This window comes from Engystomops pustulosus, chromosome 5 (genome assembly GCF_040894005.1).
Source record: "Engystomops pustulosus chromosome 5, aEngPut4.maternal, whole genome shotgun sequence".
In the NCBI taxonomy this organism is placed as follows: Eukaryota; Metazoa; Chordata; class Amphibia; order Anura; family Leptodactylidae; genus Engystomops; species Engystomops pustulosus.
In genome coordinates this window covers 90,002,731-90,026,700 of record NC_092415.1, presented here as the reverse complement: position 1 = coordinate 90,026,700, position 23,970 = coordinate 90,002,731, and the positions used below count along the sequence as shown (strand labels likewise).

General features: G+C 43.2%; 1 protein-coding gene and 1 long non-coding RNA gene across 6 annotated transcripts in view; one reads left to right on the top strand and one right to left on the bottom strand.

The window, feature by feature from the left end:
* Positions 1-279: 279 nt before the first annotated feature.
* LOC140133056 (uncharacterized) lies at positions 280-23,914 on the bottom strand. Of its 2 annotated transcripts, none has more exons than XR_011855782.1 (3): positions 23,604-23,910; positions 9,124-9,320; positions 280-514 (listed from the first exon to the last, which is right to left on the bottom strand). It is a non-coding gene; the product is annotated as an uncharacterized lncRNA (long non-coding RNA). The 2 variants fall into 2 exon arrangements; XR_011855783.1 differs by lacking the exon at positions 280-514 and adding an exon at positions 6,512-8,729 and having other exon boundaries at positions 23,604-23,914.
* DTNBP1 (dystrobrevin binding protein 1) overlaps positions 23,830-23,970 on the top strand; it is a 75,506-nt gene continuing 75,365 nt past the window's right edge. For all 4 annotated transcript variants that reach the window (XM_072152636.1, XM_072152635.1, XM_072152638.1 and 1 more), the window contains exon 1: positions 23,830-23,970. In XM_072152636.1, the coding sequence (XP_072008737.1) occupies positions 23,915-23,970 (56 nt within the window). In that variant the 5' untranslated portion in view covers positions 23,830-23,914.

Sequence of the window (23,970 nt, the reverse complement as noted above, 5' to 3'; positions counted from 1 at the left end):
AGCGGTATATTCTTATCGGAGGATTCAGGAATTTGTGCTGGAGGAGTGTGAACTGCTCTATTTTGTGAGTGACATATTGGAAGAGAAGGACACACGGAAACAAGGGAATCGGGAGCTCCGGTCAGAACTTATTTTCTATGTTTTACAATTTGGGTTTACTGGATCAACCCTGACTGTTTGTAGCTCCATGAGAGAGGTGTGCAGCACATAGGCACTTAATAGGCAGACTCCACCTGAATAAAGAAGAAAGACTACATGTTTGGTGGAAAATGCCACAGCTATTTAATTCTCTTAAAATAAATAATTTTACAACTGTAAGGAAAACAACATAATACACATTTCTTGAAGTCCTTCTGCCTGAAGCGGACTGCCCTGATGGACTCCCACCCGGCACTGCGAACTTCCAGGCGATGATAAGTTCCTTAATCCGTCACTAGGGGCTCAGTATACCCCTAAACTGAGCTCCGGCCCTGAGTCAATAGAAATAAAGCTTGGTCAACACCATCCTGAATGCCTGAAAGAAAAATGTCAAAGCCTATTTCATTCAGATGTGCCCGTCTTGGCGCAGGAGGGCCCTGTTATTACCCTCTAAAACCACTGCCCTTTAGATCTGATGAAGCGGGACATACTGGAATTAATGATAATACTGACCTGCGTCCCTGGCGCCTAGCCAAACTTACCTTGGCACCACCTCTGACCAAACAAGAGTGAGGTGAGGAAAAAAGGCTGCAAAACAGTCAACATCTGTCCGCATCATTGTTAGCAGGTCAGCCACTCTTAAGAACCCCAGGTCGTTACCTCCTGTGTGAACTACCAAAATCACAGGGCCAGACGACATTTTGCTAATATCCACCACCTCTGGAAGTACCCGATGCTACTGCAACCTCCGAATACTCCTCAAAAAGAAATCCGTCCCGAAGAGGCCTAGGTTATCCACCAGTAGCCGTAATTAATGTCCCGTCAACCCCAGCAGTAGCCATAATTAATGCCCCCCCCACTAGTAGCCATAATTAATGTCCCTTCCTCACTAGTAGCCATAATTAATGTACCCCCTCTCCAGTAGCCATAATTAATGTCCCCCCCACTAGTAGCCATAATTAATTTCCCCCCCCTTACTAGTAGCCATAATTAATGCCCCCCCCACTGTAACCATAATTAATGCCCCCCCACCAGTAGCCATAATTAATGCCCCCCCCCACCAGTAGCCATAATTTATGTCCCCCCCCCCCACTCACCAGTAGCCCACTCCCGTCCGGCCGCGCCCCCCGCTCGGCCGGCCGTGCTCCCCCTTCACGCCCCACTGGCGTGAAGGTGGCGGATTGGGGAAAATAATCGCATAAGCTAGCAATAAGCTAGCATTTGCGATTATTTCAGGGCCTCTGCGCCACTGGCGGTGCGCAGAGGTCCTGATAAATATCCCCCTATGTGTTTATTTGCTGTATGTGTGTATATGTGGTGTGTGCTTCTTTCAGGCATCGGCAAAGTCCATATAAGAAGACCCAACAGGGGCTTGGAAGACACTAGAGAAGACATGGTGCATACAGAATGAAGTGCACCCAGACAGCGTGACTGGCAATCAGGTCCCCAATAAAGAACTTCCCTGGTCTGCCAGTAGAGAACAGGAGCATTATGCTGCAACCACAGAAGACCCAGGGGAACAGAAGACATAGATCGGGGTAGCACATAAAATGAGTTTTTCTTTCTCCAGACTGGCACAATATAGACACAGATTCTCCTGTCATCTGGAGCACTCTTGGGTTGTCAGACGAGCTTTATCCACCTGCATGGCCTCCTCTGCAGCAGACAAGGAGGGCGACTGTGGCGGTCTTTGGAAAGCTGGTGCCAAGCAGGGCAGACGACGGGTCCAGATCTGCATATGTTCTAGGCCCTTCTCCTTCAGACGCTCTGAGAAACTGATATCCATCCGAGTGGACAGGGAGATGAGGTAACTCAGAGAAGACGGCAGATCTTTCATACAACTTGACAGTCCTTTCCAAGAAAGCTTGGAGGCAAGAGGAATTGAAACGTGTAGTTGCCAACTGACAAGTCACCTTGACGCAAATTCAACAGGGCAGTCTCATCTGGGCTGGTTCCTCGAAGAGGGACCAGAATTTTGCAAGGAAAGCAGTAATGTTGTAGTTCCCTGTCCAAGAGAGGGGTGGCCCAGACCAGGGCTTTCCCTGAGAGTAGGCTGACCACAAATGCCACCTTAGACCTTTCTGTGGTGAACTGTGTTGGTATCTGCTCGATGTGCAGTGAGCATTGGGTGATAAAGCATCGGCACAACTTGGCATCTCCGTCATACTTGGAGGGCACAGACAAACGCAGTCTGGGTTTTAGAGAAGACTCTGTAGCGGAAGGTGCCACTGAAACTGGACGCCCCTGCTGGGTGCCCAAGAACTGCTGCATGACAGAGGTAAGTTGATTAAGCTGCTGGGCTTGCATGGAGATCTTCTGGGACTGCTGAGCCACGATGGTGGGGAGGTCAGCTACTTCAGGAAGAGGTCCCGTGACAGGATCTATGGCCGAATCTTACTGTCAGGTGGTAGTTGACCCACTGAACCGCCACGAGTGATGGAGTAAGACAACACCTGGGACAGAGTCTAAGTGGGACCCAGTCACTGGAGCGCGGACAGGTAAGAGTGGCTGCCATGCTGGGGTGCCACTACACTGGTGCACCTGTGACACAAATCAAAGGTCAGAGCTCATATTAATCATATCAACCAATCACGGCTCAGCTTCTAACTGCCACAGCAGCAGCAGACAACGGCTCCTGTATATGGTGGAAAGTGCAGGGTTAAAAATTCAGCTTAAAACCTAGTCTATGATGTTCCCTGAGAGAGTTCCCACAGAGAGCGGCTATGCAAAATTTGGAGATTGTAAACAAACTGGTGCAGAGTCCTTTAGTGGACATACATACATATCCTCCCACACACACTCAAATACAATAGATTGTTAATAATGTTGTTGGTAGCCACAGCCAGGCCTAAGGCAGAATCAGAATCTTTGACCTTCTCAGGATCAATTTTCATGGAGGCGGGGCCTGGCATGATAGGTGTAATTAGAAAAGGGTCTGGGCTTCCCCATTGGTCCTGGTGTATTATTTGTGCCATGTGTGGAAGAACAATTGACAGTTATCATGAGTACTGGCAGTCTTCAGTGCCAGACGTGTCCCCTGCTCATGCCAGTACATATCCTGGCCCGCCTGAAGTTTGCTACAGAGTATTTGAATGAGTATTGGACGAATGTCATATGAACCCAAAGTAGAACTATTTTGTAGAAACACACCTCCTGCTTGAAGGAGTGTGAATGCTGAGTTGCATCTAAAGAACACCATACCTACATTGAGGCACAGGGGTGGCAACATCATGATGGGGGGCTGTTTTTCTGCAAAGTACCAGAACAACTGAGCTGTGAACATGAAACAATAAATGGGCCCATGTATTGTGAGATTTTGAGTGCAAAAATTTGTTTCGGGTGGAGTGCAGCTGCAACACAAATCTTGTGCGACACATATGGGGCCCTGACACTTGTTAAATACCTGTGCAAGCAGTTTGCACTAGAAAGAATGTACCAAGTCCGACAGAAAACTGGCGCAGGGCCAGGGTAAATGTGGCCAATGTGATTTTCTGGATATGTTTTCACATTTTGTCTCTCATAGTTGAGGTCTAACTATGATGTCAATTACAGTCCTCTCTCAGCCTTATAAGTGGGAGAACTTGCACAATTGGTGCTGACTAATTATTTTTTATAGTAAGGTGGCAAGCATCTATTCTTTCTATCCCTATCTTAGAACTTGCTGATATAGCAATATCTACCGATACCAATATGAAAGAATGTAAAGCAAGCAAACTTACATACTGGTGTGTGCCCCCTCTGACAGGATCTGCTCTTCATATAGCTTTTTATGCTCTGGTTTTCACAAAAGAGGCTTTAAATTATGCAAATGAGGGCCTCTAGGTTCCATAGGTGTTAATGGAGGCTGGAGCCCCTTAGGCTCATTTGCATTATTTGAAAGCCTTTTTTTTTCTTTAACCCCTTAACGACCTGGCACTTTTCCATTTTTCAATCCCCACCATCAAATATCTATAACTTTTTTATTATGTAAAGAGCTGTGTGAGGGCTTGTTTTCTGCATAATAAACTGCACTCCATAGTGACGGTATTTAATAGTCCATGCAGTGTACTGGGAAGCAAGAAGAAAGGTGCTATTTTTGACTTTGTGCATTATTTTCCGTTATGGGGTTAAACGCGGTGGAAAAACCATTATATTTTGATAGATCAGGCATTTTCGAACGCGGTGATACCTAATGGGGGTCATTTACTAAGGGCCCGATTCGCGTTTTCCCGACGTGTTACCCGAATATTTCCGATTTGCACCGATTGTATCTGAATTGCCCCGGGATTTTGGCACACGTGATCGGATTGTGGCGCATCGGCGCCGCCATGCGCGCAACGGAAATCGGGGGGCGTGGCTGAACGAAAACCCGACGTATTCGGAAAAACCGCCGCATTTAAGAACGGAAAATGTGTCGCTCGGGGCGCGCTTACCTTCACTCAGCCCGAGCCGGTGAACTCCTGCGCGTTCTGATGCTTTTCAGCGCAGCAGCGCCACCTGGTGGACGGCGGAGGAACTACCTTATTAAATCCCGGCCGGACCCGAATCCAGCGCAGAGAACGCGCCGCTGGATCGCGAATGGACCGGGTAAGTAAATCTGCCATAATGTGTTTATGAATTTTACTGATTATTTATATGACTTCTAGGAAAAGGGGGGTGATTTGAATTTTTTTTTTTTTATATAATTTTTTTTTAACTCTTATCGATCCTACCATATACTGCCATACTACAGTATAGCAGTATATGGGGATTTTCCTCCTCATTCATTATAATGTGCAAATCACACATTCTAATGAATGTGTTAAAACGAGTCACGTCTTCTGAAGACCCGAGACGATCATGGCAACCGATCGCCACTCCCCGTTGACGTCACGGGGAGCGGCGATCTTAACCAAGATGGCGTCGGATAAGATCGCCATGCGATGGAGGTGATAACCGGTAACCGATAAAGTGTTTGCTGCAATATGCACCTTACGGGCTATGGAAAGGCCTCAGCCAATGAGCCCTCTCCATGCACCCGCATGTTGGAAAGGAATTAAAACAAGGGCATATGAAGCTTAACCGGTTAAGGACCAGGCCCTTTCCTGGATTTTCATTTCCATTTTTCACTCCCCACCTTCAAAAATCTATAACTTTTTTATTTTTACACGTAAAGAGCTGTGTGATGGCTTGTTTTCTGCAAAACAAATTGCACTTCATAGCGATGGTATTGAATATTTAATTCCATGTACTGGGAAGCAGCGAAAAAATTCAAAAGGCAGTGAAAATGGTGAAAAAACGCATTTGCGCCATTTTCTTGTTGGCCTGGATATTACGGCTTTCACTGAGTGCCCCAAATGACAGGTCTGCTTTATTCTTTGGGTTGGTACGATTACGGGGATACCAAATTTGTATAGGTTTTATAATGTTTTCATACATTTACAAAAATGTAAAAAAAAAAAAATTATTTTGCCATCTTCTGGCGCTAATAACTTTTTTATACTTTGGTGTACGGAGCTGTGGGTGGTGTCATTTTTTGCGACATTTGCTAATATTTTCAATGATATCATTTTTAGGACTATACGACCTTTTGATCAATTTTATAGATTTTTTTATATTTTTCAAAATGGCAAAAAAGTGCCATTTTCGACTTTGGGCGCTATTTTCCGTTACGGAGTTAAACACATTGAAAAACCGTTAATATATTTGGTAGATCGGGCATTTTCAGACGCGTAGATACCTAATGTGTTTATGATTTTTACTGTTTATTTATATTTATGTCAGTTCTAGGGAAAGGGGGGTAATTTGAATTTTTAGGTTTTTTTATTATAAATTTTTTTAACTTTTTTTATTTTTACTATTTTTCAGACTCCCTAGGGTACTTTAACCCTAGGTTGTCTGATCGATCCTATCATATACTGCCATACTACAGTATATAACGCCCGCTCTCCATGCAGCAGGACCCGGCCGCCGCAGTGAATACATGGTGGGCGGTGGCTAACCAGTTAAAGAAGAGTGGAAACTGCCGGAACACAAGTGTGTGTCAGTGTCCTTCTCTTCATCTTGATCCTTGCAGTGGTCTTCGCTAATCTTGACACGCCGGGATCGCCTAGAAAAAAGACTTAAGACAAGATGAAGAGGAGGACAGATGAGTATGTGTAGGTATTTGTTATGTTGGTAAAGTAGTAGATTTCCTTTGACAAATCTTTTCTAAGGATTATTAGTGATCCTCAATAATTTCCTTTAGCATGAAACGTGCGATCCATGTACATTTCTACTGTGAATAATACCGTATTTTTTGGCCTATAAGGCGCACCAAAAATCCTTTAATTTTCTAAGAAATCAAAGGTGCGCCTTATATATGAACTTATACAGAAATGTACTACAGACAAGATGTACTGTACATATACCAGTGTTTAATTTCCTGCACCTTCCCACACAGTATACAGGGTCCCTACCTCCTGAAGTGCCCTGGCACCACAACTAACATTGTGCCCATCCTGCCCTCTCCTAGCAGAGACCGGAGCTGCCATAGTGCGGACCACAAGGCAATCATCATCATCATCAGTAAACAATCCCCCATACCTGACAGCCCTGTAACAGGGGAAAGAGAAGGAGCCACAATGGCTGCATTTTTCCTCAAATAAACAAGTGACAACTTTCTCCTTCTCTTCACTCTGACAGATTTTCTATTTGTGTTAATTCACTGTTACTAAAAGAGATGCATGTAGCCAACAGGGAATAATTAGGGGGGTGTCTCATTCACTTTGGCTGAGACAGTTTTGTTATCTGTCAAATCCAATAATATTTTGTGTTGCAATGTTATATTAGTAAACATTCATATTTGTCAAGATGATAAATATTCAATTTATATTCTAGCTTCGGCTCTCCTTTCCATCTGTATAAAATGAATTATTAAGAACTAATAGAGAATGGCATCACACAAACTTCATTCCACTAAGTTATGAAAAAAATGAAACAAACAACAATGTTAACCCTTTTCTTACTGATCCCCTTTTTTGCATCTCCATTTTTACCTCCTTTTTTGTTTTCTACATTGTACAGGGAAACTGGAAAAGAAAATTCAAATAAGGTAGAGTTGCTGAAACTGTTACACCATATTCCAATGGGCTTTTTACATCTTTTCCTCAGCGGTCCACCGTCAGGGGTCTGCAATCCTGCCTGACAAAGCCACAAAGCAGAAGCGACATGTGTGGGGTGGTAGCCTCTCCCTACACTACGGACAATGGTGATATCTTTTATGCTCCTTCAATATAGCAATGTCTTGTTTACAGTTCATAGCATATTTTATATGCATCTATACTTACATTACCGCAGTCCTGCCAGCGCATGTGGTCCAGCCTAGATTTAGGCAGCAGAGAGGGATCAATTCCTTACTTATCATAGTTAGCTTGAGTACTTACACACCCTTTTGGTTTGTTTTTCATTGTTTTTAATAATTACCAATAAAGATTGAGTGTTTTATTATTGCATAAAGGCCTCCTTCACACGTACCTACGATATTTCCAATCCTGTTTTCCTGTGCTGTAAGAATCCATATATATATGATGTTTATCTCCGCATATGCATGTATGTCACTGTCTTCATACCGTATCCGTATCAATGTCTCATAATCGTAGGTTCAATCAATGGAACCCCCATAAGATCATGAAAAAGGGGACCCAGTACTTGCAAGTAATGAATATGAAAGAAGCATTTGTGTGCGTTTTCTACAAGTGCTCCATTCACTTCTATGGGGCTGAGGGAGATAGCTGTCCCATGAAAGTAATTAGAGAACTGAATGCACCAACATTCTGTTCACATGGGAAAAAGCCTATAGGCCCTTTTCTTGTGATGAGACACTCTTCTACGCTACTGAAGATGGAGATAAATGTCCTAAGTGGGGGAACCTCTAAGCAGAAACTGACCTAATAAACCTCTAGTAGTATGTTGTCAGGCAGCTGCACAGCTTTTAGGCCATGTTTCTTTCATGGCCCAGTGTGGTGGCATAAACGAGAAAGTCAGCTTTGAAGTAAGATGTAAATTAGTTGTATCAAGTCAAGTAGAAGGACAGTTTTTCACCAAAGTCAATCTATCCCCACCTCATGCCCAAATCGGTGTACTTGATGGTCCTGCATGCAGAGACCTTACTAAACAGATTTCCTAACGGCTGGTAAAGGATGTCCCAGGGGAGAATGCATTCAGAGGTGGGGAGAGCTTAACTTCAGTGCTGAACTCTCTGCCTCCTTGACTTTTTACAACCAATTTACATTTCAATTAAGAGGTGATATTCTGGATGATGCCACCTCACTGGACAATGAAAGAAACATGAGCTGCTTGGCAACATATTGGTAATAGTTTATTAGTCCATTTTCTGATAACAGGTTGCTTTAACTGTAATTGTTGACCTGGCATATAATTATTATTATTAATGTGTCATGGCCTGATGTAATACAATAGTTTAGTATTATGAGACATGTTCATCTATTTTCTTTTTAATTGTGTAATATAATAGATAAAGGGGAAAACATTAGAAATCTGTCTAAAACACATTTATTTATGCTTTATACCTTTGTTGGCATTTTTCCGACAAATGGCCTGGAGAAAGGGGGCATGGCAGGGCAGATAATAGTCTGTGCAAAAAAATAAGGAGAGTGCGCTAAAAACAGGTCTAAAAGTGGATCTCGACAGTCTTAAACTTCGAAAGAGTCATCATCAAAGTCTACGAATCTGATGCAGCACTAGACTAGTGTTACTTAGCAATGTCACATTAATGAATTCTCCCAATGAGTTTTTAAGGATCATCATTTTAAAGTGTGGTCTTGTCAGCATGGAAATAATGAATTCAGTCAACTATCTCTAAGCAGCCACAAATCACATTCTGAAATTAGCTTGTCAGAGTTTTACATTATATGCTAAAGAGCAGAGTATGGTATTTACATACCTAAATTGGAGGAGAAATGCTATTAGAATCCTGCAGCTGTAAAATGACAAGGTGAAATCAATTCACTTATTCTTTTTACTAACCTCATTGTGCATCTAGAACTCAATGCCAATGTCGATGTGAATTGCACCAGTTCTTTATTGTATTGGCATCTTCACTGAAAGGTTCACTGATCTCCGGCTGATGACTAGAGAACCTGTTACTGTTACACAAGCCAGGCTGTGTGGCAGGTTGATAGAGGGCACTATTACTTCTCCAGCAAATATCAAGTCTCCTCTGCCTAGACAGAAACACACAACTCAATAAATTACAATTAATTTAACCCTTCCCTTACAGCTCTTGCACTGTTGAAGCCAACTGTATTGCTCATTAAATTGATATATGTCTTTTTTTTAAAGCAATTGTATACTGAATAGATGAACTACCTATCTTATAATAGGCCTGCAGGCCTGCTCAGATACAAGTCTGTTCTCTATTATTCTGTATAGGCAAAGAGGGCAATATTATATCTATGGGGAATTCAAACGCAATGGGGCACATTTTCTAAGAACAGGGTAAACTGCACTAAATGCAGTTTGCCTGTTTATAGTGCAAGTAAAGGGTAATTTCATACATCAGGCCTGGCTGGGATAATAGTGCAGATAGGTCCCTTTAAATAATGATCTCTAAGACTGCAACATACCCCACCGGGGCCTAGCCTTTTATTGGGGTCTGGAGACAGCCAAAATATCGAAGTGGCTGGTGATTGCGGCCGAGGGCATGCCGATGTCACGGTGCTTGGTATGAGAATCGGAGAGCTGTCCTACAGCCTGGCAGGTCTCCAGCAGTTGGTGTGTGCAACAAATATGGATGGAGATGCTGAGGTACTGTTCTGCCTGGGGCAACCCCTAAGTGTCTGTAAGATGAGTCCCTGGGTAATGGATGAGGAAGCCCGAGGTGGTAGACAGCTGTATCTAGGGATCAGGCGGAAGCAACATTGTGCAAATTAACCCACAGCTTTTTATTGAACAACAGATAGCAGGCAACAGGCCAGAAGGGTCAACAGCACATTCGGATTCCGGTACTGGATTGGTCGTGGAAAGTGGTCCGCAGGATAAGGCACCAGCCTGATGGTATATGCAGGCTGTGATAATGGAGATGGAGCTGTGTCCAAACTGTGGAAGCTGCAGCTCTGGTTATAGTCTCTTGACTCAGTTCCTGGGATTGATTTCTGTGACATCACTAAAGGTGTGCTGTACACTGACTCTCTGTTCACTCTGACCATGTGCTCAAAGACTCTGCAGACTGGACCATGTGCTCCCCCTGCACAGGGGTTTAATACTCCCCTGGTCAGATGGTAACACCTCTCCAATCACACTCCAGTTTACAATACAGCCACATAATTGGATAACAGCTTACACCCATTTAACTATTGCCTTTCCAGGAAAAATCTACAGCTGCAATTACTTAATGTTCAGGCTGTAGAACCTTCATAGAGGGTTCACGACTCCCCCTAACAGCTCCCGACCTGGACAGGGCGCTATTCGCAACTACCAGCCTGCCTATGTATTGGCAGGGGTGTTGAATGAGCAACAAATGGTTAAATCAGACTACAACACAAATGACACAACTCACTATGACGCACTCTGTAGGTACAGCCCACACTTTTTACCTGCACAGGATTATATGCACTTACGCTTTAACAATGCAAATAACAGTCCAATCATTGGGTCCCTGTTGCCAGAGATGATGGCAAGCTTTCTGCAAAATTTGTGCACTCTGTCATTCCTTTCAGGAACGGTTCTCTTGCAAACTCTTTAATAACTATAAAGTCTATTCTCAAATCTGAGTAATTGTACTGCTGTGTCAGTCTCAGTATAGGGCTCTCTCCACTCTGCCATGTGCTGTAAGTCCTTCTCTACCCTGCACATGTGATTTACCCATCTACTTTGTCTTTATATTCACCCATAATCCTTTTCTCTATCAATCAATCCTCTCCTCTACAACTCCTTCTTTAGGTGGCAGAGACACAGAGCAACAGGTGTTGCTGTAGTCCAGTGTACCCAATAGTGATGGGAAGTCCAGCTTTTTTTTAGTGAGATAGATTATTAGAGAACCGTCCTGAATGGCACCCTATTAAATTTATAAAAGGGAGCCTCAGTCCAGTCAGACACCCCTCTCCACACCCGATTTTATTGAGTTAAAGGGGTGTGGTTACGCTATTAGAGGTGCAGGAGCCGACTCCCTTTGTTCACATAAAAGAGACAGTTCTTCGAGCGAGGTAGTTCGGGAAAGACACATCACTACTACCCGAGTGGAATATGCGTTATTGACTGCTGGTCTTAACCCTGCTTCACATTAATTACATTGTCCAATGTAGCAGCTCATAGAAATAGAATAATTTATTCTATTTTTTCGCATTATCATATTTCAAGATGAGTTACCAATTCTGGTCTGATTTAGGGTACATTCAGACATCCATAAGTAGCAGCTATGAGCTAGCTGTGCAACACCCCTGCCAACGCAGTGTGTTGCAAAACTAAACTCCCCATACATGTAATAGGAATCTTTGAGCCAGATCAACTCAGTGACACCCCCTGTGTCTATAAATGCTAATGCAGCTGAATAATATCTGCCTGAGAAGGAGTGTTAATTACTGTGACCAATCAAATATCATGTTTAAACTTATATTATACAGAGGGCTGGTTTGCTAACCTGAGCTGGACACTCCAAAGGGAAGTTTATAAAAAAGCCCTTGGGTGGAAAGTTCTGGGTCTTTCTCCAGAGGTCTCTCCAGAGAAAAACCAGAGGGTGCTGAACCCCACCTGGTTGGGAAACCCAGTCTGCACATGCTAGCCCTGCCCCTGGGCGAGTGGCTGGAATCCTGCATCAGGACTGTGTTGCACAGGAAAAATTCAAACCCGCCAAAACTCCTGGCGGGTAGAGCTTAAAGGAAACCTAGCAAATTCAACTAATGAATGAGATGGGAGCCCTTTTTAGGGCTAATCCTTGGGTGGCATGTAACTTTATAAATCTTTATTCACCTAATATGCAAATATCTGAAAGAGGCTACTAGGGAGTGGAGTGGCCGCCCTGTGTAGCTTCAGCTCCGGCTACTCCACGCCCTAGTAGCCTCTTTGGATCCTCCTGCTACGAGAGCTTCAGCGCACAGCTACTGGTAGCTGCGTGCACTCGTCCGCGCTCTGCAGAGACTCTATGCAGAGCCGGTGGTTGTGCATACTTGGCTCCGAAGCTGGAGTTAATAAGCAGGTGCAGTAGCTCCGGCTTCGCAGCCGAGTACGCGCAGCCGCCGGCTCTGCATAGCGAGTCTATACAGTGCAACGCCATGTTGCCGAGGAACGCCGCTACCCGAGGCTGTCTTTTAACTCTTTCATTATAATGTGCAATCAGCACATTGTAATGAATGAGGAAGAAAATCCTCATATACTACCATACTGTAGTATGGCAGTATATGATAGGATGAATCAGACAACCTAGGGTTAATGTAGCCTAGGAAGTTTGTAAAATAGTAAAAACTAAAATTAAAAAAGTAAAAAAAAATTATAATAAAAAAACCTAAAATTGTAATTCACCCCCTTTCCCTAGAACTGATATAAATATAAATAAACAGTAAAAATCATAAACACATTAGATATCACATTGTCCAAAAAATGCCCAATTTATCAAAATATCATAATGTTTTTTTCACTGCGTTTAGCCCCGTGACAGAAAATAGCGCCCAAAGTAAAAAATGGCTTTTTTGCCATTTTGAAAAATATGAGAAAATTCAATAAAATAATAAGCAATCAAAAGGTCATCAATCCAAAAAATGGTAGCATTGAAAACGTCATCAAAAGTCGCAAAAAATGACACCACCCACAGCTCCGCACAACAAAGTGTAAAAAAGTTATTAGCGCCAGAAGATGGCAAAATTTAAAAAAAAAACATTTTTGTACAGGAGGTATAAATTTTTGTAAATGTATGAAAACACTATAAAACCTATTCAAATTTGGTATCCCCATAATCATACCGAACCCATAGAATAAAGAAGACATGTCATTTGGGGCGCACCGTGAAAGACGAAAAATCCAAGCCCACAAGAAATGGCGCAAATGCGTTTTTTCACCATTTTCACTGCATTTGGAAATTTTTCCTGCTTCCCAGCATGGCATATTAAATACTATGACTATAAACTGGAATTTGTTATGCAGAAAATAAGCCCTCACAGAGCTCTTTTTACGTGTGAAAATTAAAAAGTTATAAATTTGTGAAGGTGGGGAGTGAAAAATGGAAATGAAAAAACAAAAAAGGGCCAGGTCGTTAAGGGAACCAGACAGCAAAGAGGGATAATAGAGGGTAGAAAACATAACATTTAATTAATAATTATGTAAAATCGCATCTGAATTGATGAAAAAATTCGTAATATTAAAAACACCTATACGAAGTCATACATAGTGCGGAAATGTGCAATCAAAAGTCTTAATCGTCCACTGGAAAGGAAAATGTCACCACCTGCATTTAAAGGTAACTATGTCACCACCTGCATTTGAAGGCAACCATATCCTACCGTGATTCAGACGTCTTTGTTGATGATGGGCTGGGTAGAAAGGGGCATATGGACCTATACTGTCCCTATAGACCCCCTCAAACTCCTGCCCTAACAAGAGGAGTCCACAGCTGTCCTTAACATAAAGTATGCATGCCCCCTGTATTGCGACACCTTCCCTGACGCGTTTCGTCTTATGACTCTTCAGAGGGATTTTAAGAGGACTCGCTGTCTGTTTTAGGCTAAGGCTGAGTCCGGCATAAAGTGGCATGCACCTGGAACCACTTAGCTGTACGCTAAACCGTGGAGAAGTAGATCCTGCTAGTCCACAGTCCTGGTGCTGGACTCATGGACATAGTATGCAGGCTGACTGGCTAATCGCGCCAGATAGACGGCACTTCCGCCTTTTAAACCTATAGCGCCGCCCCCTGTGGTCGCTCATTGGTCACACCTACCATCTACTGATTCGTCCTATTGGTAGTTAAGGGGTTGAATAGTCGACATCTTTAGTGTGATTCAGTTTGGAAGATTTATAGAAAGACTTAGAGAAGAACCCACAGGTGAGCGTTCGGCCTATGGGCCCTTTCTGGGCGAGTACTGCTCCAGTACCCACAGATGAGGCGTCTACCTCCAGCTGGAATTACTTTTCCATATCAGGCCATATGAAAAAAAAAGGCAAAAGCAGAGACAAAGAAGTACTTCAGCTTGGAGAACACTTCTTCAGCCGCCGGAGGCTAGAGCGTCTTTTTTTGTCAATGCTATAATGGGAGACACTAGAGAGGAGAAATGTGGTATAAATTGCCGGTAAAAAAGTCCCACTGGGCGAGGCCACTGGAGTACCACAGACAACTAGGTAGGATCCATCTGTAGACTCCTGTCGGAGATGCTAAATCTGAGGATGAGAAGGCTCTTCTGGTGGAACTGGTACTTCTTGAGTTTGGCATATAGGCGATTGGCGTCTGAGAACTTGTCTTAGGTGGACCAAATGAGATTCCAGATCAGAAGAGAACACCAGGATATCATCCAAGTAGACAACGACACAAGTGTAAAGCAAGTCTCTGAAAATGTTGTTGACGAATTTCCTGAAACCCTGCAGGCGTATTGCACAATCCAAAGGGCATGACCATATATTCGAAGTGCCCATCCTGATTGTTGAAGGTGGGCTTCCACTCATAGCCCTCACGGATGGGGATAAGATTCTAAGCTCCTGAAGATCCAATTTAGTGAAGACCTTGGCTCCACGGAGAGGATCGAAGAGTTCAGCGATTAGGGGAAAAGGATAATGGTTCTCCACCATAACTTTATTAAGTCCACAGTAGTCAAAGGGGCGAAGAGAACCACAAAAAAGAATCCGACACCGGCAGGAGAAGAAGACTTGCAAATGAAGCCCTTCTGCAAATTTTCCTTGATGTAGGATGACATAGTCGGTCTCCAGCATGGAGAGTGGGTAAACTCGACCTTGCGGAAGTGATGTGCCTAGGAGCAGCTCTATGGGGCAGTCGTAGGAACCGAGAAGACATCAGCATAGTCTATATAAGATCCCCCAAAGGCTTGGATTAAGAGGCCATGGAGGGGACCGGGTGTAAAGCCATGAGGCAGTGAGACTGGCATCCAGGACCCCAGCGAAGAACCTCCCCTAGACTGCCAGTTGAGGCCAGGAACATGTTGCTGCAACCAAGGAAGGATCAATAATACGGAGGATGTGGACCGGAGAAGCACTCTCGCCTTATATAATGCCCCAACTTGCAGAGATAGAGGCTTGGTGCGATATTGGACCAAATCACAGAGAATTTGCCCACTGACGGAGGAGATAACTAGCGGCTTCTCAAGGCAGACCACAGGAAGATGATACTGGGAGACTAGGGCAGCATCCAATCTCCTGCAGAGCCAGAATCTAGGAAGGCAGAGGCTTGAAACTCCTCCCAAGAACCCTAACGTGCATGCGTTTCCCGGATGCTGAGGATGGACAAGACAAGACAGAAAAGGCGCCGGGCTGGTACAATAGAGTCAGAGGTTCTACTGTCATCACCTGGATCACTCTTGGGAGGTTAGCCGAGTTCTATCCACCTGCATGGGTTCCTCGGTAGTAGATGCAGAGGATGGTAGAGTTGGATTTTGGAAAACTGGAGCCAAGCCTGGTATACGTTGGACTTACTCCTGTTCAGCTCGCTGCTCCTCCGAGTGTTCAGAGAAGCGGACATCAATCCGAGTGGCCAGAGTGATCAGGCCGCTCAGGGCAGACAGCAGGTCCCGTGCAGACAAGGCTTCTTTGATCCAACTAGACAGTTAATTTTAAAGTTAGTGAGCAAGGCCGCCTCATTTCAGTCCAGCTCGGAAGCTAAAGTACGGAATCAAACCGCGTAGTCACCAACTGAGGAATCCCCTTGGCGTAGATTAAGTAGGGTGGTCTGTATGGAAGACGCCCGGGCTGGTTCCTCAAAGACTTAGCGGAAGTCAGTGAGGAAAGAGGAGAAGTTAGCTGTGACAAGGTTGTTGTTGTCCCAGAGGGGATGCCTCCCGGAGAGGAGGCTTATCATGAAAGCCGTTCAGAGATAAACTATGAAGGCATCAGCTTGATGTGCAGAGAGCACTGTGTGATGAACCCCCTACACAACTTTGGTTCTCCGTCATACTTAGAGGGCATGGACAGATGCAGTCTGGGTTCTGCATGATGAAGCCGTGGTAGCAGAGAGTGCCACAGGAGCTGGATGCTGCTGCTGCTGGGTCACCAACAGCTGCTGCATGATGGCAGCCAGCTGATCAAACTGTCAATCCTGCATGGCAATCTGCTGGGACTGATGAGCCACAATGGTGGTTAGATCGGATACATTAGGTAGCAGAATCTTGGTGGGATCCATGGCCGCATTTTACTGTCAGGAACCAGGGGTAGTGGACCCACTGCACTACACCTAGGACCAAAGTCTAAGTGGCACCCGGTTTTCAGCAGAGCCCGCCACAAAGCGGGTTGGACTTGCTGCAGCGTGGTACCACCAGGTCGCTCCACAGGCATGACTTTGTCCGCGGTGGTGGCCAAGGCAATGTACAGAATCAGAAGGCACGCATGGAATCGTGGTCAGGCAGGCAGGACAGGAAGAACGGGATCAGAGTCAGGATGTAGCAGAAGGTCAGGGCAAGCAGCAAAGTAGCAAAGTCAGGAACGAAGCCGAGGTCACAACGGAAAATCACCATAAACGCAAGGGACATAAGGAGCAAGCTTTCCTGTTGATCCACAGGAACCTTTGGGATTCAATGATCCATGTTCATTGGCTCTAAATGTCACGTGCTCCTACAGGCGGGTCTTTTAAAATTCCTGCAAGGTGTAATGCACACCAAGCTATGATTAAGATTTTATCAAAACGTGTAAGCTAACAGGGTCCTGCGCTATTGTTCCCTTGTTATCTCTGTCCTGAGCTTCTGCCTACCATGTGTATGTTTTTTAAACTGAAAGAATAAAGCTGGAAGATTGGTATTTTTATCTAAAGCGGGAGCTGGAGTTTCCTTCTTTTCATGTTATGTACCTGAGACCCGGGTTGTCCGGGCAAACCGCTGATAAGACTTGAAACAAACCCAATGTCCAGGTGAGCTGACTCTCCGTAACTTTATTTGTGTAAAAATTGTTATGACTGATTATGTAAAGTTTTTCCAGCTATATCATCATTTAAAAAAGCACATAACAGAATGCTAAAAATTGACCTGGACATTCAGACACCAATGACCATCGGTCATGAAGGGATTAATGTATAATACTGCTTGTGTATACAGTGCTCTTTACATGGTGAACACAGTATAAAAAAAACTTACCAAACTTTATTTTTCATCAAATACCTTCACAAAACAGTTCTAAAAACTAAAAATAATTTTTTTTAAACATATAGATACAAAGTGGAAGAAAAACTAGATACCTATGTAAAAGCAAAGAGGTAGGAAGGAAGAGAGGGAAGGAAGTTAAAATTATACATGTGGAGATGAGCATACCATTCTGATGGGGCGTGTACACAGATTCAGGGGCACAAACATGACACAAGTGTGACGCAAATGCCACGTAAGCGTAAATGCAACTCAAACACAAACTCCACTTGCGTAAAACGTCACATAAACGAGGCTCAAATTGTGTGTAAGCTTGACGTAAACAGCATGTAAGCGTATGTGTAAACGCGACAAACGCAATGTCTACAGAATACGAGCACAATGTGTGTGAACATAGCCTTTATATGAACATAGAAAAAAATCACAACTCACTACTGACACTATGAGAGAATATTAGCATAGCACACACCACAGTTCCTCCTCCCCCACCAAAAATAGATTATAATGGTCAGTTAATATTTACGCAACCGTGGGGACTAGAAGAAAAATTCTAAGTGCTCCTGAATATGTGTAGCAGCCCCCACACATGTGTGAGGTAACAAAAGGTCCTCTTTAAATGCTACTTGTTCCAATATAACTACCATAAAATAAGACACAATTTAAAAAAACATAAAAAATTAATATTTTTTATAACATTTAGGAAAGTCCTAGATTGTTATTAACCCCTTCCCAACGCGTACCGTACTAGTACGGCGCACGCAGGGTACCGGTGCATGGAGAGGGCTCGCAGTCCGAGCCCTCTCCATAGCCGGTAAGTCTTTGCTGCATATTGCTAGCACCAATCGCGGGTGCTTTCACGTCGATCGCAGCCGGCAATGCTGCCAACGGCTTAAAAAAGATGCCACGGCGATCCATTGCCATGACAGCTTCGGGTCTCACAAAGGCCTGAAGCTGTCTCGTTTTAACCCATTGATTACAATGTACTATCAGCACATTGTAAAGAATGAAGAGTAAAATCCCCATATACTGCCATATTGCAGTATGGCAGTATATGGTAGGATCGATCAGACAACCTAGGGTTAAAGTACCCTAGGGAGTCTGAAAAATAGTAAAAGTAAAAATAAAAAAAAGTTTAAAAAAAAAATTATAATAAAAAAAGCTAAAAATTCAAATCACCCCCCTTTCCCTAGAACTGATATAAAAATAAATAAACAGTAAAAATCATAAACACATTAGGTATCGCCACGTCCAAAAATGCCAGATCTATCAAAATATAATAACGGTTTTTCACTGTGTTTAACCCCGTAACGGAAAATAGCGTCCAAAGTTGAAAATATGATACAAAAACAAAGGGGACCTTATGCGTCGGCAGGGATATAAGGCTCAATAGTATTTACAGATTTGCCACTGGCAAACTAGATTACCCATATCCAGATACATAATTGTGTATTTAAAACGTAACTTTTATTTTTGTGTCTGTTAATAAGGCCAAAATTAATGGCAGATTTAGGTGCTCAAACTACTACAGTAATTAAAAACACAGTGTCACACATACTCATAGGTGTAGCCAGGCTGAGTGAACTAGTGATGTGTCTGTTGAAGTACTGTCAATGGTTGTTATACTTGTGGCTGTGCTGTATGAGTCACCGCAGGGTATCCCTCTATAATTATTATCACTCACTCCTGTGTCAGTGTAGGTATCAGTGAAATATCACAGTCACTTTTTTTACAGCTCTGACGTGGCTAGAAGTTAACTAGTGGTAGTAAGTGACTAGCCCCCAGTGTATACACAACATATACAATCTGAGACAGTAAATTGAGCTGACGCAGTGGTTATTTGATGCAACAAGCATTCTCAGTTGCAATATCCCCTACACATGGGTCAGTGAGGTCGTCACTTACTACAACTAGTTAACTTCTAGCCACGTCAGAGCTGTAAAAAAAGTGACTGTGATATTTCACTGATACCTACACTGACACAGGAGTGAGTGATAATAATTATAGAGGGATACCCTGCGGTGACTCATACAGCACAGCCACAAGTATAACAACCATTGACAGTACTTCAACAGACACATCACTAGTTCACTCAGCCTGGCTACAACTATGAGTATGTGTGACACTGTGTTTTTAATTACTGTAGTAGTTTGAGCACCTAAATCTGCCATTAATTTTGGCCTTATTAACAGACACAAAAATAAAAGTTACGTTTTAAATACACAATTATGTGTCTGGATATGGGTAATCTAGTTTGCCAGTGGCAAATCTGTAAATACTACAAAGTTGAAAATGGCATTTTTTTGCCATTTTGAAAAATATAAAAAAAATTAATAATAATAATAAAAATAATAATAATTAATTAATAAAAAGTGATCAAAATGTCACACAGTCCTAAAACTTATAGCAATGAAAACGCCATCAAAAGTCGCAAAAAATGACACTGCCCACAGCTCCGTACACCGAAGTATGAAAAAGTTATTCGCGCCAGAAGATTGCAAAATCCCCCAAAAATGTATGAAACCATTATAAAACCTATACAAATTTGGTATCCACGTAATCGTACCGACCCAAAGAATAAATTAGACATGTCATTTGGTGCGCACAGTGAAAGCTGTAAAATCCAAGCCTACAAGAAAACGTTGCAAAAGTGTTTTTTCACTGCATTTGGAGTTTTTTTCCCGCTTCCCATTACACGGCATGGAATATTTAATACCGTCACTACAAAGTGCAATTTATTACGCAGAAAATAAGCCAGCACAGAGCTCTTTATGTGGAAAAATAAAAAAGTTATAGATTTTTGAAGGTGGTGAGTGAAAAATGGAAGTGAAAAAATTAAAAAAGGTCAAGTCGTTAAGGGGTTAAAGTTAATGGAAATCTACCATCACAATCACTGGTAGCTCCTCAGAGAGCCCTTCAAGCTCATTAGCATACTTTTTAAAGGTTGATTTAAGAAAGAAGTAAGCCATGAATAATAAATATAAGACTATTACCACAATCATGATGACTGTATCTATGAGTAAGTGTCCCTTGTTTATCATGCTTGATTTTGATTTCCTTTAGGGCATTCCTTTGTTCTTTTGTATCCAATCAATGTGAATTAGTTAACAAGAGTGATTTTACAGAAAATATGGAAACTATTTTACATGTGCAAAACCACATTTTAAAGTTTCCTTTATAAAATGTAAGTATCCATGTCACATAAACCTCATATATACTAACTTTTCATTGTAGTGGTTAAATATGAAAAAAAAACAAGCTGCTGTAAGTGTAACTGCATTTTGTTGGCAAATCCCCTCTTCTGCCATATTACTCAACAAACTCCTGCCAGTAAAGGGAAAGTTTTGCAACTTATAGGCATTTCTTGTGAAATTATTCAGTTCTCTCATATTTTAGAGAGGATGGCTGAAACGATGTAAAAAACGAATTGAAAGAAAGAGTGGAAACTAATGCCTAAATAGAAAATAGAAATAGAAAAATGCTCAAAATCATTATCAACACATAATGAAAACAAATATAAACAAAAAAAGTTGAACCCAGTGACAGCATCCAAATACCATAGGAATAAATAAAGAACAAAAATAGAGCTATACAAAAGGTATAATGTAAATTACAAGGAAGTAACAGGTGTATACTAAGCTGCCACATAATTATACAAAATATCACACAAACATGTAAAGGGCTGATTTTACTATTACTCATTTTGGACAACTGTGTGGGGCTTTTTAATGGGGAAACCAAATCTGATTTTTGCTTAGGGGCCCTATGATTTATATGTTATCTATCCTCCATGTTTGCCCCTTACTGTGATATGGCACAGCCTGTACTCAGTGGCGTAACTATAGTCATCTGGGCCCCAGGGCAAAATTTGAAACAGGGCCCCCCTCCCCCTAACTGTGAACAACATTACTAAAACAAAATAGCTGCGTTCCCACAGTGCATTTTCATTGCATTTTGAGATGTATTCTAAAGGCTCCAACCGTGATCACATGCAGATCTAACATTTCCTTTCCATTGTGTTTGCTAAATGTCATGGTAAAGCAATGTAATCTCAACATGAGATCACAGGGAAGCATTTGGATTGTATTTTAAAATGCAATAAAAACACACCGCATGAACGTGGTCTAAGTAAAAAATACCAGTTGTAAATGTTAAGTTGTGCTAGCTATAGGAAAAAAACACGTCCTAAAACAACATTCATGTGGATGAAGCCTGAGGGTGCGTTCACATGTACTGCTTTGATTCCATTTACAAGCAGACAAGCACACAGGGGCATGCACTGACAGCCTGCACCCTCGTCTTGCAGCAGGTGCAGGTTAGTTTGCAACCCCGGCCCCGCCTGACGGAAAATGTCTACTGCAGTGCACGAGCCAGGAGCCACTACTCCTGCACCTAGCCCATGTATTGCATCAGCGGGCCTCTCTCTCTCTGTGGGCCCGACCCTCTCTGTGAACCCTCTTTCCTCCTACTCCTTTATTTCTTGCTTCTTTCCTCTCCTGCCAGCTTTGAAATCCAAAAGTACTAACAGCAGAAATGGGAACTGAAACCAAGAGGAAGAAAGCAGGGCCTGGCTTCACAGCATCACTTCTAGGGACAGAGTCTTTCATTAGCCGGGCCCCAATACAGTTCGTTTTGACACTTTGGTGCGCAAGGCTTTGCAGAGCGCAGCGAGTGTCCAGAAACTCTATATACATACAAATATTGAGCAGTATAGGATGGGCCTGTGCAGCAAAACTGAATGTGTTCCAGTTCAAATGACTGCAGCCTTGTAATGTTTTTTTTGGCTATGTGCAACACCCCTGCCGATGCAAAGAGTTGAATGTGTTGAGGAACTCATCCTTCTCCATGTCAGGAGCTGCTTGGTAAGCCTGATCATGGAAATCTAGTTTGCAGCTCTCTGCCTGGGAGGCAAGGGTTCCCCATCTACACACCGGGTTTCCCCAGGGAGAATCCCACATTGTCAGGATCATCCTCCATTGTCTTGCACGCACCACCTGCTGGAGACCTGCTAGGCAGTGGACGAGGCCTCCGTTTCTGATACCAAGCCCAGTGATCATAGCCGTGGGCTAGGCTGCACTAGACAGCCACTCAGGTAATCAGGACCCCGGCTTCCTCCAGTCACTGAAAAATGCTAAGCCCCGGTTGCATAGGCAGAGAAGGATAAAGGTTTACTGTTTTCACCTGTACAAGCTGTACATATAAAAACACACTGCAAAACCAATATATATGGACCATGCAAACAGGCCCAGCGCCAGCACCCGGCCAACCCGTCATTGACAAAAGCCACTCAATGGCATTCATCATATATCTAGCGGTAGGCACAAATTCAATGAAAAAGCATCTGATCTAGCTTACTAATAAAGTCTTGCATCAAAAGGTATTATAAAAGTTTAATGCATTTGGTTGTATAGCAACAGCCTTGTTAAATGAGGTTATCCGAGTTTACTAATAATTCTCAATTCCATGGCAAATCCTCGACTCACAAAGAGTCCCCCTTCAGCACTTAGGAGAGGAAAAAACCCCTGTGGAGGATTCCCTAAACAGAGGGGACTTACAAACACAGAGAGAAGACAACGGAGGAGATTCATTGAGCCTTCTACACCAGTTGTGTGGTAAAGAAAGTACATAAATCTACCCTTCCCGCCAGTCTCCTTGCTTCTCCAATTTCGTGCCACTTTGGGAATGGGGGAGGAGAGGACGGACAAAAAGTGTAGGCGGGGAGGCGGGGGGATTTTAGGTAAGCTATTTAAAACGTAATGAATTCCCCACAATAGGGCACATTTTCTAAGGGCTTTACGACGCACATTTGTTGGACTGTGCACCTTCTTCTAGGCTAAAATGGCTTGAACAGGTATTTAAGAAGTGTCTGCGCCGCTGTGTCGCACGTGACCCTGTTGTGGCGCAACTGCACTAGCCTCCATGCTACACAAATAAGGGGGCATGTCGTTGGTCGGTCTGACTGACTCCGACCAAGATCTGTATTTAACATGGAAATTGTGTCAAACGCCATATGTTAAAGGTGCACCACAAAATAGATGGTGCATTCTGTCGGGCCAGTGCAGGGAACTGATAAGACTCATCTAGCATAAGATGACTGTTATGTGTGATCTGTATATAAGAATGGGAGAGGACACATAGCTCCATAGTAACTACTGTCCCACGTAAAAGACCTTTAATGTATGTGTATACCAGCTTCTCCTCCTACTAGCATCCAGCTAAAGTGCTCTCCCTTACCTTTACATTGCTTTGTATTCTTTATTTGCTGTCAATCCACCTCGTGTATTACAAGTTGTTATGTTCTTGTACCGCCGAGCATTATGAACCTTGTTTTCCAGGGTGATACTGCCCTCTAGTGTCAGAAGCGCGGACACGCATCGCTGTAAAAAAAAAGAACGCGTTCCTCTCTCAGGGGGCGGGGCCGTCTGTTTTCCCGGCCCCGCCTCTAACCTTGTGACTACTGTGACGCTATGAGGAAAAACAGCGGGGCCGGTGGCTAGAGGGCATGGTGCAGCGCTGGCCCGGGAGTCCTGCCCTACTGCAGCGCGATGTTTGAGAACCTGAGGGAGCGGCTGCTTACAGTGCAGCAGGACCTGACCAGCGG